At 38.0% G+C, this 16,252-nt stretch overlaps 1 protein-coding gene across 4 annotated transcripts in view; it reads right to left on the reverse strand.

Moving 5' to 3' along the window:
• Window positions 1–16,252, reverse strand: part of ALS2 (alsin Rho guanine nucleotide exchange factor ALS2) — a 74,501-nt gene that overhangs the window by 29,002 nt on the left and 29,247 nt on the right. For all 4 annotated transcript variants that reach the window (XM_044241318.1, XM_044241319.1, XM_044241322.1 and 1 more), the window contains 6 exons: window positions 15,081–15,158; window positions 12,263–12,445; window positions 10,214–10,385; window positions 7,881–8,061; window positions 4,833–4,898; window positions 1,290–1,452 (listed from right to left, as the gene is read on the reverse strand). In XM_044241318.1, the coding sequence (XP_044097253.1) occupies window positions 1,290–1,452; window positions 4,833–4,898; window positions 7,881–8,061; window positions 10,214–10,385; window positions 12,263–12,445; window positions 15,081–15,158 (843 nt within the window). The remainder of the gene's footprint in view (window positions 1–1,289; window positions 1,453–4,832; window positions 4,899–7,880; window positions 8,062–10,213; window positions 10,386–12,262; window positions 12,446–15,080; window positions 15,159–16,252) is intronic.

Genomic DNA, 16,252 nt, shown 5'->3' on the forward strand with positions numbered 1-16,252 from the left:
AACGCACAGAGAAAGGAGTAACTAATTCAAAGACTGGAAGAGGCGGGAATGTGGTATAGTCAGAGAGGGCTTCATTTTCATGATAAAATGACTTTTGACCCAGGCCTTGAAATTTTCCCATAATGAGGATAGCGGTAGAGTGTCTCATGAAGGAAATATAAAACATGTATGATGTTCAGGGAATCTAAACAAACCAGATAAGGCTAGAAACAAAAGACGGTATCAGATTATCAAGAGCCTTAAATGCCAAACTAAAAAGTCTGGTTTTTCACACAGATTTAGGACCCTTCAGACTGGAAACTGTCATACCAGACCCCCTGAATAGTTCTTAGCTGGTCTAGAGAGGGAAGATCTTTGATTAACTGAAGATACATTGAGATGACATCTGCAGCTCAGGGGGTTACCTGTGTAGCTCAAACCTTCATTGTTAAAACTACATCAGTTTGAGTTAACGTTGAAATCAGACTAAAGAAAAGATCTATGAGACCACAGTAGAATCAAATGTAAAAAGCCCACAGCACTTTGAGGGTCACTCTAGAGACTGCAATTTGTCCAGATCAGGAGGTAATTTCCGGGATTTAGAAGATTCTAAGGTACAGGAGACCCGAGAATCATCCTGGTTTCTCTGGAGCACTTCAGAGTGGGAATAAAATGAAACTACACATTTTAGTACAGTTTCAAAGGTCAATGTCTCAGGACCAGCTTTAACATACACCACATCCTACAGTGGTACTAATTTTCTAGGACTCTACTCAACTCATTTCATACAGAAAGTGGACCACTTAACCTCTGAGAAAGTCCTTAACACTGTGATTTCTCAGAGCGTATGCTAAGGTGACCAGAATCCCTGGCGTGAGTCTATCCTGAGTCCTGGCCAGGATAACTCCACTGCCTTACAGGGATCTCATTACACAGAAGGCCAGGGCTTTAAAGAGCTCTGTGCAACCTGGATTAGTATGCACTCAATATACTTCGACAACTATTGAGCAAGTAGCATAACTGGGTCTCGACTTTGGACACAGTTTCAAAAAATGAATATAAAATTAATCTTGGAAAAAAAAAAAATTAATCTTGGGAAGGTCCCGAAAAGAAACCCAATCAACAGCAAAGAGAACTTGATTTACCTACAAACTTTCTTCTTTCATGTTCTTAAAGACAAATAAATTTAATTAGATACATACAAATAGTAAATTAGTGGAGTCTGAGGTCTTGGGGTAGCACAATCCAAACAAACAACCATGATCCTCTGCTTTCCCAAGAGTTCAAATGAGATATTTACGGGAGCTTACCACTTCAAAACAAGTAGCAAGCTTTAGCAAAACTTTTGCATAATTATGAAGTCGTCTGATTGGCAAGAAAAACAGAGTATTCAGTATTTCCATCAATTGGGTGTTGTCATCATTTACTTCTGATAAATCTTGTAACAGCTCTTGGTTTTTATTTAGGAAATCACTGGTGATAGAGGAAAAAAGGAAATTTAGTTAATCTTTTTGGTATTGAAATATGCATGATATTGAATAGATATATTTCACTACTTTTTTCAGAATGCACATTTTTAGGTGCTATGACAGTAGACTATAAATACAATGAAATAAGTAGGTAAGATTAACAGAATTTCCCCTGCCTATAAAATAGATTTTTGCATATGAAAAGCAGCATATGGTAGCAATAGTAACTCTATAATAGAGATGGTTAATCATAAACTACGCCTTGAGTTCTAGGAAATGAATCATGTATTCCGCAGTTTCAGGGAATAATTGGAGGCCAGCTGACACCATTACCTGTTAATTTCCAAGCCAAAAGTCACAGCAATAAATGGCAAGACTAATTGCTCTAATCAGTGGTTCTAAACAGAAATAATGGAGAAAAACAAAGCTCTTTGCTCCAACACAACTGACATGTAATATTAAATACTTCTATTTAGTGCTTGCTTTGGCAGCACATATACAAAAATACTTCAAATTTCTTCTTTTTTTTTCCCTACACCTAATACAAATTTATTACAAGAGAGTAATGAAAAGCTGTAGGTACCAGTACTAAAATTAACAGGAAACAGGAGAGCTAATTCTATGTGAAGACTGCAATGATGAAATCTTCAAAATCCTTTTAAACTGAAGTCAACATTTAGTTTTTATATTTAGTTTCATTTAAGTTCATTATTAAAATTTTTTGCAAATTTTAATATTGATCAATAACCCACTGAGACCATGAGCAGACCAAAATACATAAAAGATGTGAAAGAAGAAAAAAGAAGTGAAAGAAGTAAGAGTTAGTGGGACAGAATCAGAATAGTAGTTATTATCTGCCCCTTAAAAAGCAATAATTATGTGCCAGGTACTACCCCGAGTGCTTTATAAGCATTATATTACAATTCTTACCCACAAGGCTTCATATTAGACAATGTCACACAAGACTATAAGCAAGAATGAATCATTTTACAATCTCTTAGAGAACTAAAAAATAAATGCTTAGCTCTGAAATTATGAAATATTATCTTGGAATGGAAAACACGTAATAATTTCCAGGAGCCCAGAAGTTCACTAGCACAAAGTGGACTGTCTTATAACACAACTAAGAGATCTGAGGGTGCCTTGGGGCATATGACCCAGATTATTATTTGTATTTGGCTTGTGTGGATGTTCCTTCCTCCTACATGTTCTTCCTCCTACATATTCTGTTGCTGAGATCAGCTAAGGACACTCACTTAAACCCACAGAACTGCTCTGCTTTAACCTGCTCCCGAGAGCCTGAAATAGCCCATGTTGAACACATACCTACTATGACCACGTTTCTTCTGGATGCCCAGTATGACACCAGAAATGTTCCCACTCTTTTAAGTCCTATTACTTTTCAGGATTCACTCAGGTCCTTGGCCTATGGACTTTCCCCAAAAGGGCCTTGTGTGTTCTCAAGAAACCTGAACCAGGGACTGTTCAGCTTATCTTCTCTTGGGAGTTTTAATCCAATAGTGGCAATACTGCTTTCCCCTTACATGGCTGGGTTTGTATGTGTTACTCAAAAATTAACACATTAGGGGCGCCTGGGTGGCTCAGTTCGTTAAGTGTCTGCCTCCAGCTCAGCTCACGATCTCAGGGCCTTGGGATGGAGCCGTGTCAGGCTCCGCACTCAGCAGGGAGTCTGCTTATCCCTCTGCCCTCCACCCACTTGAGCTTGCTCTCTCTCTCTGAGATAAATAAAGTTTTTTAAAAAGGGAGAAATTAATGGAATAGAAAACAAAGAAAGAAGTAACTAAAGCTTAATCTTTGAAAAGAAAATTAAAGAGGGTAAACTGACAAAACTAAGATAAAAAGAAAAATGACTCAAATAAGAAGAATGAAAAATAGAGGATAAAATTGCAGTTATTATGGAGGTAAAAACATCTTAAGAAAATGGTAGCAATATTATACCAATAAATTTGAAAGCTTGGATGCAATAATTTTCCAGAAAAATATAAATAATTAAAGCCACAAGAAAAAATAAAGTCCTGAACAGATCTATTCATCCAAGAAATTAAGTCAGTAGTTTAAAAACTCCCTTTAGAAATGCTCCCAAAAAGCCGTATGTTTTTACAGATGAATTCTACAAAATCTCAAAGTACAGATATTCTCTATCTCATGCAAACTATTCCAGAAAAACAAAGTTCCCACACCCACTTTATAACGGCTAGTGCAATCTTCTTACCAAAACTTCAAGTTCAGAAAAGGAAAACCTCACATTCATATAGATGCAAAATCTTAAGTATCAGCAAATTGAATCCAGCAATGTACTGAAAAACTAATACAGGCAGATCACTGAATTTATCTTGGGAACTCAAGGATGTTTACATTTTAAAAAATCTATTGCTCTTCAACTTTCAGGAATGGAAAGGAACGCTCCCCCTTCCTTTAAGAAAGGAGACCTGTAACACTAGAAGTGATATTTACCAAAAACCTAAGGCAATCATCTTTAATGAGGAAATACTAAAACTATTTCCCTTGAAGATCAGAAGTAAGACAAGGGTGTTATTACTAAGTTAGGATGTAAGATTAAAGGCAAACATGGCGGGGCGCCTGGGTGGCTCAGTGGGTTAAAGCCTCTGCCTTCGGCTCAGGTCATGATCCCAGGGTCCTGGAATCGAGCCCCGCATCGGGCTCTCTGCTCAGCAGGGAGCCTGCTTCCTCCTCTCTCTCTGCCTACCTCTCAGCCTACTTGTAATCTCTGCCTGTCAAATAAATAAAATCTTAAAAAAAAAAAAAATTAAAAAAAAATAAATAAAGGCAAACATGGCAAGATATTAACATCTATTAAATCTGGGTTGTGAGTACATATTTGATATACTGACTTCTAAAATATAACTGAATTTTTTCAACTTGCTTTTATCTCTAGGTCAATACTCGTTAAGAATCTACATTGTTCAGAATGATTAGCCTCATGTAAGGGCCCTTTTATATTTATTACACAGAAGCTAAATGCAAAATCTTTATATTTGTGTAACACTTTGTGTTTTTCTCTATACCATCACATACATTATTTGTTACTCACAAGCAGGGGAAAAAACATTTCCATTTTTCAGATGAAAAAAATTAGGCTCAATTTGGTTAAGAGAGTTGTCCACCGTCTCAGGGATAATAAAGACCCAGATTCAATGATTTTTTTCAATACCATATGACTTCCAATGATAATCAGGGGCCAATAATACCTGTCTTTTGTAAGAGTTAGTGAAAGTCTACACTTCGATTCATTTGATAAAATGATTATGCCAAAACTTTTCCTGGGCACTCAAAAACACAGAACACTATAAAATATGATCTTTGTTTGTTAGAATGGTAATTGGAAGATATGTATTTGCTTACATCGCAGGCTTAGCAAGAAGCTGGAATCCTCCCATAACCAGGAAATTTGTAATAGATGTGCAATACCTTGAGCAAAAAAGAAAACACACATACATTAGCATTAAATGAAAATTCTGAAGGACAAATTTACATAACAAGCATCTGGAGCAGGTACTTCTTGGTCTCACCAGTAACTTTCAGAACTTTTGTGATGTCAACAGTACAGTCATGAACGGACTTGACTGAAAAGAAGGGCAGATTATGTGATAATCACAATAATGAGGAGGGGAAAAAACCATTTTAGTAAAGATGTTAATATAATTGTAAATTTAAAATACAACTAAAATTATGCAGAAGATGCTAGGATTTGCTTCATAGATTTTTTAATTTATTTGACAGAGAGAGAGAGAGAAAGTAAGCAAGCGTACCCAGCAGAGGGAGCAGCAAAGCAGGTGGAGAGGGAGAAGCAGGCTCCCCGTGAAGCAGGGAGCCTGATGCGGGCTCGATCCAGGACCCTGGGATCATGACCTGAGCTGAAAGCAGATGCTTTAACAACTGAGCCACCAAGTGCTCCTTTACTTTGCTAACTTAACAAACTTGAGAAAATATAATTAAAATAGTTGATTTTTTAATGAAAATTAAGTCTTCAGAAATAAACGAGAGAAGGGAAGAAAATATGTTAAAAGAACTCAAGTGAAACTATTAGAAAATGTCAGTTAAGTTTTGATCTATTGTTACAGAATGTCTTAATACACTGTTTGATGCATGTACATTTCTACCATACTCTCAGAATGGCAAATTGGAATCAATGGATTTCAAGAGAAGGCAAATTCCTATTCAAAATAACCCAAGGTACCTTACACTTAAAAATGATCTTGATGTGGGGAGCCTCTGTGGCTCATTAGGTTAAGTGTCTGCCTTCAGCTCAGGTGATGACCTCAGGGTTCTGGGACCCAGCCCTACATCAGGCTCCCGGGGAGTCTGCTTCTCCCTCTTCCTCTCCCCCACTCATGTTCTCTCTCTCTCTCTCTCTCTCAAATAAATGAAAAATCTTTTTTTTTTTTTTAAAGATTTTATTTATTTATTTGACAGAGAGAGATCACAAGTAGGCAGAGAGGCAGGCAGAGAGAGAGGAAGGGAAGCAGGCCCCCTGCTGAGCAGAGAGCCCGATGTGGGACTCGATCCCAGGACCCTGAGATCATGACCTGAGCCGAAGGCAGCGGCTTAACCCACTGAGCCACCCAGGTGCTCAATAAATGAAAAATCTTAAAAAAAAAAAAAAAGTGGGGGGTCCTGATGATAAATTAAATGTTATGTGTGTTTTACCACAATTAAAAGTAACTTCTAAAATTCATAAGCAATAGCGCCTGGGTGGCTCAGTCATTAGGCAGTCTGCCTTTGGCTCAGGTCGTGATCCCGGCCAGGGTCCTAGGATCAAGCCCTACACTGGGCTCCCTGCTCAGCAGGAAGCCTGCTTCTCCCTCTCCCACTTCCCCTGCTTGTGTTCCTGCTCTCGCTGTCTGTCAAATAAATAAATAAAATATTTAAATAAATAAATTTTTTAGAAACTCATAAACAAATCAAGATATTTTTTACTTGCCTCATCTATATGAATAAATTACATTAAAAGATAGTCCAACGTATCAAAATAAAAGCATCTCTAAGTCCTGAAGTATCAGAGAACAAGAAATTTTTTTTAAAAAATTGAGATAAATAAGACAAAAAAGAACTACAATAGCAAAAGCTGAAACCCTCATGCAAACAAAATCTATTTTAAAAAAGTAAATTGGGGGTGCCTGAGAGGCTCGGCCAGTTAAGCATCCGACTCAGGTTTTGGCTCATGGTCGCAGGGTCAGGAGACTGAGCCCTGCACTGGAGTCTGCTTAAGATGCTCTCTCTCCCTCTTCCCACCCGCCAAAATAAAAAGTACACTGGTATCAATTTATGTTATTTTTCATGCCTGAAAGAATACGAGACTGCAACTAGGGTACTTCCTCTCAGACAATATCTTCAAATACATTTAATATTGCTTACAATTAAAATCACATGCATCTCTTCACATATATATGCATAAATCTGAAAGGAAGTACACTAAAATTAACAATGGTTATTTCTGGTGGTAGAACTGCAGGCAACTTTAAGTATCTTTTTGACTATTCTTATTTGTATAATTTTCGGTAACAGACATCATCACTAATATTAAAAATAACCTAAACAAAACACCAACAGAACATGACCTCCTTTTCACTGGCTCCTGGCTGTGGCTGTGTGATCTTAGAGCGCAACAAAGCGCCTGGCACTTAGTGGGTGCTCGGTCCATACTTGCTAAATGGATGAGGTACTAATAAAGAATAAAACTTTCACTTCAGATCAACAGCACTGATGTCATTTTAATATGCATTAAAATAACAAATTAGGCCTCACATCAAAATGGCAAAGAATAAATGAAGAAAAAGTGATAAATTTTTAAATTTTCAAATACACTTAGGATATTTTATTTGAAAAAACTAAAAGAATCTTGGATAACTTATGCTAGATTTTATTAAGGAAATATCCTTATTTTGAAGATAGTATGGTCTCTTTAAACCCTCCATTTACACAACAATAAGAGACACTGGAACAACTCCATATTTACCATTAGCAGTTGGTCTTAGAATGATTTGTTTAGTTACTTATTTCTTCTAATTTTATCATAATTTACTAAAGTAAGCAAAATTGTTCTCTAAAGAACCATATTTATTATAGTATATTTTATGTAAATTAAGAATATTTCATTCTAAATTAAATTAAACACTATCACTCATTCTGCCAGACTACAAAAAGAAATGTAATTCATTATTTTTCAACCTTTTTTCCATTTAAAGAAAACTGAAACTTTAGCAATGCAGAACTACAGTTGGCTTAAGATTAAAATACTGCTTTGCAAAAAACAAAAAAAAAAAATACTGCTTTGCGATTTCTATTACCTTATATCACTGTCCCTAATCTAGTCTCTTCTGATTAAGGAGCTGTTCTCCTTGGCAGAATAACCCTGCAGAGATTGAACATGACACGGGACTGGATACTTGCTCTGTATAACTATCCAAGAAGAGACTTGCATGCTTCAGAATGACCAGACTCCGGGCTTCCTTTATCCCATGGAGGAAGTTGCTCAGTGAGGCTCCGTGCTGACCAATCAGGTAACACAGCTTGCTGAAACGGCTTGCCACCTCCTGCAACAGCTGGACTGTGCTTGCGGTGCCCAAATTTTCTGTAACACAGTGATGATGATGATGTCACAACCTGAAGACTCATGACCTGTGAACACCTTCTCAAGATCAAGATTACGAATCGCCCTTTTCTAAAAATACTTAACAAGCTGAGATGTACTCTCAGCTGTGGAACTCAAATCATCACAACATTGAAGGAACTTCAGAGACCAGAGAATCCAGTCACTTGAGAAACTTGTTACGAACACAGGCACAGGGTTCCCATAGCTTCTGACTCAGTAGGCCGAACAGGAGAACCACTGGGCAAATCTCACTCTCCTCCCATTTTGAAGATAAGTAATCTGAAGCTGGAGAAAAGGAAGTGAGCTAGCTATCTGATTTCACACAACTGGTTAAGTGACAGCCAGGAATTCAGCCCACTTTTTTAGCTACATTTTCAACTTTTTGTACTGACCTCTGCTCTACTGACCCTTGGACAAGCCCAACACTTGAGTGAAGAGAGGGCAATCCCCAAATCAGACTGACCAGGTTGCTCTGAACTTTATAGAGGGTACCAGGGGATTATGTGCTTTTTCCCAGTTCAAAGTTCCTAATTTCCAGGACTTCTCTCTAAGCAGTGAGGCTGATGAGCAGATGAGGCAAGAAGAACATAGGAATCACGAATCAGGACAGGGAAAAGGACAGTCTCACTTTTCTTTTCTTTTCTTTTCTTTTTTTTTTTAAATTTTATTCATTTATTTGACAGAGAGAAAGACCACAAGGAGGCAGAGAGGCAGGCAGAGAGAGAGGGAGAAGTAGGCTCCCCGCCGAGCAGAGAGCCTGATGCGGGGCTCGATCCCAGGACCCTGAGACCATGACCTGAGCTAAAGGCAGCGGTTTAACCCGCTGCGCCACCCAGGCACCCCCAGCCTCACTTTTCTTTCAGAGCAATCCAGGAAGCTTCCAGCTGGGACGGCTGCTTTTCCCCTGCCAATCTCCTGTGGTGTTATGCCCACCCACTGGAAGAGAATTTATAGAAGAGGCACTCTATGACATTTAAAAAAGGCAAAACAGATTAAAAACTAAAACTACCTAGGATGCCTGACTGGCTCAGTCAGACCATGCGAACCTTGATCTCCAAGTCATGAGTTTGAGCCCCACATTGGGTGTAGAGGTTATTTAAAAAAAAACAAAAAGCTATAAAAAAATAAGTAAGATAAAATAAAATAAAGAAATTTAAAAATGCAGACAGTCCCTAACTTACAAAGGTCACATTCTGAAAGACTATAAATTACTTATTTGAAAAAATAAGTATTTTCCCATTATAAAAATGGGCTGACCCACACAAGCCAGTGCAAACTTAATGTGGAAGAACTGATATACTAAACAAGGCAGAATTTAAGCACTACAGTATTGATCTGAATTCCAGGTCCTCACAGGGCCCTCACAGGGGCCACAGAGTGCAGGAAAGAGAGAGAAAAACTTCCTCTCCGTTTTCTACGCGCAAGGCCAAACCTACAAAAATTCTTGAAAAAAGTGAACTCTCATCTTCAAGAGTCATTTCTCCCACTTCCATCTGTAGGCCTTTCTAACCTGGAGACCCAGGGAGCCAGTGTATCCTGACAGGAGACCCCCTCTAGAACTACTGCAGTTCCTCTGTATTATCTCTTCATCTTCAACCCCTCCTCCCTGGTGACTGCAGCTAATAAAAGGAGTCAGATTTAACCAGTTCACGGTAATGTTGGATAAGACCCTGAACGCTCTCGTCCACAGTTTAAGAGACTACTTGTAAATCCAGACGAATCTCCACTTGATGTAATTCTAAGAACTACAACCAAGAAAATGAAAAAGTCAGGCAGTACAACATAAGATATCTTAGAACTAGTGGAGCCAGAAGTGCTGTTTTGAAGTCTAGCTCCTAGATCAACTTTCCCAAAGCTGTTTCTGCTTCTCTACCATGAATAATCTGGAAAGCTCCACTTCCTATTTCCACAGGGGAAAAAGAGCTCTGGGAGTGGTAGAACACTCGGGGGCAGCTGGGCTCCTGGCAAAGTGGAAACAGTTTGTAAGTGGTTGACAGCCTGTGTACAAAAATAAGAGAATGGAAAGAAAGAAACCCGTAACTCAAGTTTTTTTTTTTTTTTTAATTTGTGCTACAGGAAGAACAGATAAAGAGTCCTGATAACTGAGGGGGTGGGGGGAGGTTCTACTTACCTAAACTGAGAAGAGGCCTGAGAATCTGAGATTTGATGTCACTTAGTTTTGAATAGAATCGTCTTTCCGTAGTAGCCAACTCATGGAGACTGGCAATATATCCCATAACATTTTTGTCCACCAAAGCTAGATAGCGATCTTTCCCTGCTGTCACTCTGCTGATATATCCGAGCTGAAACAGAGGAGGAGAAAAAGATTAAAGATAGAATATAATGTACTAGCAGTAATCTGGGTGCTAAAACTGGCTCATATCAGCTGGCAGAAGCCAAATGGAATATCTACATTCAAGAATTTCGCAAGTTAATTATTAAATCACCCATAGCTTGAAACTGGCAATAGTAAAATTACCCCCCCAAAATGGCAAACACTACAGATCGGGACTTATTTTTTTGTTTTGTTTGGTCTTTTTTTAGAGCTGGTTTACCAGTACAACATTATTATATATGTGTATCTGGACCTATATATTACCACATATATCTATACTTTTACTGCCACAGTATCTTTTATTTCATATTACATGTATTTAGAACCACAGACACCCTAAACATACAAAGATCCAAAGGATAGAGATACATGTCTCAGGATCCTCTTTTTTGTGAAATAGGTTAAATGACAGCAGAGAGGATCTCTATACTGTATACTGGAACATCAAGGGCCTAGAAATTATCTTGTCTCTTAAAAGTGCACCATAAAGGGATTTTCTTTAAAAGGGACTCTTTGTCATTTATCCACTATACCACTTAACAAAAATAATTAGTGTATACACAGATCACTATAAACCCAGGAAACCAAGCTGCAGACCACGCAGACTAAAATCCATGCTAACTAATGATACATACTAAAGCCTCACTCCTCTCACCAGCGTATTTCCTCATTTATCTGGACTGTGGGATCTCTCATGGGGAATGTGGAGCAAGGGCCAACAACTACAAAGAGTCGAGTACATCAGAAGTAACAGCCTGTGTATAGGTCAGCAGCCAAATCTTGGCCAGTGTTGCCTTTACCAAGAAATACTTTGTCCCTATACATTCATAGCTTATGCATTTACCCAGAAAAACAAATATGAAAGATTAAAAAAAATCCATAGACTGTATTATCCAGTAAGAATAAGAAATCCAGAATGTACTAGCTTTGAAGGTAAATCATGGCACTTTGAGGATATGAGTTACTTTAATGAGAAAAAAAGAAAACCAGGAACAGGCCAGTCATTTTAGGTTCATGAAAAAGAGATAGGAAGTGGGAAAGCAAAGAAATACAAATCAACAAATGAAAAAGAAGAGAGTAAATAGCAGTAAATAAAACAAGTTAACAGAGGAGAGCAGCACAGCCGGTGGCCTGTCAGGTCTGCCATGAGCCCACCTCTTTTTGTCATTTTTACTTCCCAATTTCAATGAAAACCTCATCCACTCCAGGGATGCCTGGGTGGCTCAGTCAGTAAAACATCTGTCTTCAGCTCAGGTCATGATCTCAGGGTCTGGAATCGAGCCCTCTGTGGGGCTCCCTGCTCAGCAAGGAGTCTGCTTCTCCCTTTCCCTCCGCCTCTCCCCGCCAAACCCACTACACACACTCTCTCTCTCAAATAAATAAAATCTTTGGCAAATAAAAAAATTTAAAAACCTCATCTACTCCATTTCTATTCTAATTCACCTCTGAGGGCTCCATGAACATAGTTAGGAAACTTCATTGTGAAATGTACTTTTTAATATTCCTACATGAGGGTGTTAATTCAATGAGTATTTGTAAAGTACTTGCTATAAGGAAACAGCAGTAAATGAGAGCACCTAAAATCTCTACTCTTCAGAATCTTATGGTTGAGGGCAGAAAAATAGACCAAAAAAAGTAAATTATATAGTGTACTTGATGGTGACACACACTGTGGAGAGAAGTCAGTCAGGAAAAGGAGGTAAGGAGAAAAGGGGGAAGGGAAGGGTTTGCAATTTTAAATACAGTAGACAAACACAAGTCATAATAGGCATATATACAAATAATAACCAAACAAAAAGACTGCTCATGTGTTACGGAAGGCCTTAGGATCCAATTCCCGTTCACCTTACTACAGGAGAGAAGTACTGGAGTCTTAGTACCACTGTGATTCTCTGGAAGGCTGTCACCTTCTGCAGGGTCCTGTCGGCCACTGTAATATAACCCAGGCTGGAAGTCTTCTGTATCCACTAAAAACAGGGAATAATCCTGGCCTGCGGCTACGCTCCAAACTCCATTTTCACTGTTCACCTGTAATGACAGCAAGATACCATCTGTCCAAGATGCAAGAATAAATTAAACAGAAATTCAGATCCACCAGAATGGAAACATTAGGTTAAACAGATGTGGTTGCACAGTCACTAATATCTCTATTGGCAAAACTCATCCACGAATGTGCCCTATCAACCGCAGCACAGACGCATAGATAAGAAGGAATCCTGTGTTCAGCTTTTAAATTCAGAACTGGATTGTTTTTATAAAAATCCGAAAAACTAGGATTTAAAAAGGAGAAACTGTAGATCTAATTTTTAATAGTTATTTTTGGAAGTCTCTATAAGACTAAGGCTGTACTATAATTAGGAGCTGCAGAAACTTCTAGAGCCCTATTTTGACAGCTAGGACACATCTTTGTCCATTCATATCCAACTGTGTGCTCAAAAATCAAAAAGAAAAAAATCTAACAAGGCACAACTGCATTCTAGCCAACTAGACTCTTGAGTGCTAAAATTTAGTTTTCCCACTTGGAATTCACTACCTCTCTGATGAGACTTCACTGTACCAACTCCCAGGCTGTTGAAAGGCAAGGCCCCCTCGAAGCCCATCTACAGGGATCCCCAAACCAGAGGTTCTCAACAAGCAGTCTTTGTAGCAGCAAACACCTACAACATGTTAGAAATGCGAACTCTAAGGCCACAGAGCTACTTGGGGTAAAGCCATCTGGTTTGACACTGATGTGTGCAAAAGTTTAAGAGCCACTGCCTTAAACCAATGGTTTTCAATCCTCTCAGGATTCCACGTGGTGATTCAGAAGGCCCCATGGAAAGGCAGGTGTCAGGGCTCTGCCCCATCCCCCTCCATCCTTCAACTAAAGTAGTTCTAGCTTTATCCATTTTGTGTATGGGATTACACAGAGGATTTCACTTGAAGAAAGTATTCTGCTATGAAAACTCCTGCCCCAACCACCAGCCCCAGCTTTAGCTGTGACTTCAATACTGATAAGCAAAAACCCTCTTATCTGTCTGATTCTTTGTGTCTAGACAGGCTCCAAATCCTAGGTGATTGGATGACTGTGTGAGTGTGTGCACATGTCTCCACTACTTCATAGCTATCCCTTTCTGGCATGACATTATCTTCTCAAATTCAGGCTCTCCAAATAACTGGCTTCCTGTTAATTCTGTAAGGAATGGATTACAATTTTTGCAGGAGACAAAAGTCTTCTTTCTAGTCTCTAATCAAAACTAATTCAGATCTCCTTCTACCTTGACTTTTATTTCACAGATTAATTAAAATGACATCAGAATGTTTCTCTCATCCTTCCCACAAATAAAAAAAAAAATCCTGATGCTGTAATTTTTATCTGTACAGTTAAAGAGTAATGAAACTAAAATCTTATTCTCTCTAGTCTGACTGTACAGAGTTACATAAAAACTTGATTTCCAGGACCTCCATCCTATTACAGAACTTTCCTTGGTAAGAATAAATGTACAATCTATTTCACTGAAGTGAAAAACAAGGAACAATGATCTACCACATTTTTTTGTTATATAATATCAGTAGTTGAATAGCTTACCACTGAAATGCTCTATAGTGAAAATATTTAAGATTGGAACTAGAAAGTAATAACTGTTGCCTAATGTTTTATCTAAGTCTTTTCCTCTTGGTGAAATGAAGTTCCCTGGAAGGAAAGGCAGTACGTTCAAGTCTTATGAAGCAATGGATCACAGTGTACCCTGAAAACATGCATTACTGTAATATGTATTATCTGAAGTTTATATGTCAATCGTGCTTTTGAACTTGATGTAACCACCCTTTTTGTCTCTGCTGCTCTCAGTAGAGGGAGCATGTCTGGGGCTGGGCTGATAGCAGAATCAAACTACAAAAGGATGAGCTCCATATCTCATTCTGTTAGGCTGCTGCCATGTGTAACTCCCCGCCCTCTACCCTCCAAAAAAACAAATCTCACATAAGGAGTCAACACCATTGATGAAAATTTAGTATTTCCACACGGTTTTGGAGGAGAAAAAAAGATTGATAAATAGTCCTCTAGAATTGCATCAAAGGGACCAGAAGTTACCAACCTCTGAATAGCATTGCGTAAACCAAAAGCAATTTATACAACAGTGAAGAAATCATCTATACTTTTAGCTTCACTATAGAAAATGAAAAGATTTACAAAAAATTTTACTACTAGGACTACGTATGTAAAAAAAAAAAACAACAAAAGCCCCCGCCCCCACAAAATACCACCACCAAATAATGTTATATAAACATCAAACTTAAGTGAAAAGTCAGAGTAGGCATCATTTGGTGGTACAAAGCTCAGAAGTCAATATCATAGTCCTAGAATCCTTCGTTAAAAAAAAAAAAAAACCAACTTTTGCATTTATTTAAAAAACAAAAAGACAAAGGACTATGAATATTCAATGAACAATAGAAGCTAAAAACAAAAGAAATATAAACATGTTATTTTAAAAAAATTTAGCTTGAAAATAAGGGGCTTCATGGCTTTTTTTACAAAAAAAAAATTTAAGTATACCAAAATGAATTTAGGTCACAAATACAGGATGCTACTAATTTTTCAAGCACAAAATGGAGATATATAAAGTGCTATAACTTAGAATTCTGAAATAAGTTGCTATAAAAATCACCAAGTTCTCAAAAGTACCTTTGCAAGACGAGGAACTGTTGTTGGAAAATCATAATGCCCAAGCTGACCAAAGGTATTGCTTCCCCAGGAGTAAACCTATTACAAAATCATAGAAATGTAGGTAAGAGTTGTGAATCTGACTACAGGTCATTTCTGAATGTCTATAATAACATATCCATATATACGTGTATATATGTGTGTACGTATAAACACACACACACACACACACTCCCAATAGTTATACACATATCACTTACATTCTTTAAAATACTTAAAAAATTCATCTTTAAACAAGGCCAGAGATAATGAGCAAACAGTACATAGATAGACAGAGTCCAAGGGTTAACAAAAACTATTATTTCTCAGGTGTTTACTACCTGCCCAGCATTGTTGCTAACACTTTGTTTGTATTAATTAATGTTTAATTCTCATGACAACCCTTTCTTTACAGATAAGGAAACGGGCTCAGAGGAGTCACAAATTTATAAGCGGCCAAGCCAGGATATAATCCCAGGAATTATCCTACACTGCCTCTTACAAAGAAGGTGATAAAAAAGGTAAATGCTATAAAGAAAAATTAATCCTGATTCTTTTTCTGTAGACAGGAGTACAGTGAAATCACTAGAACACCTTTTCATACTCAAAGAGTTATCGAAGAGTTATGTACAAGGTACACAAGTACCTATGCTCCACTAGGACAAAAGAAACTAGATGACAGTGACCATGTTTATGCAAATGGTTTGGTTTCTTCCCGCTGGCTCAGTGGGTTGAGCCTCTGCCTTCGGCTCAGGTCATGATCTCAGGGTCCTGGGATCGAGCCCCACATGGGACTCTCTGCTCAGCAGGGAGCCTGCTTCCTCCTCTCTCTCTGCCTGCCTCTCTGCCTGCTTGTGATCGCTCTCTGTCAAATAAATAAATAAAATCTTTAAAAAAAAAAAAAAAAGCTATTCATTGTCACTGTACAAGACTGTCACAGAACAAAGAAACAAAAAGAAGGCGGAAACAGTTGATGAACTGACCACGTAGAGACAACTGCTATTTTGTTTTGGGAACACACTCACATACATACTTCTAGAAATTTTAATGTTTATGGTATATAACATAGACACAAAACACAATGCTGTTTTGCAACCTGATGTTTTTCCTTAATGCTCTTCCTTGACATTTTTCAGTAAGTATTGAGCTACAAC

This window comes from Neovison vison, chromosome 3 (genome assembly GCF_020171115.1).
Source record: "Neovison vison isolate M4711 chromosome 3, ASM_NN_V1, whole genome shotgun sequence".
NCBI classification, from domain to species: domain Eukaryota; kingdom Metazoa; phylum Chordata; class Mammalia; order Carnivora; family Mustelidae; genus Neogale; species Neogale vison.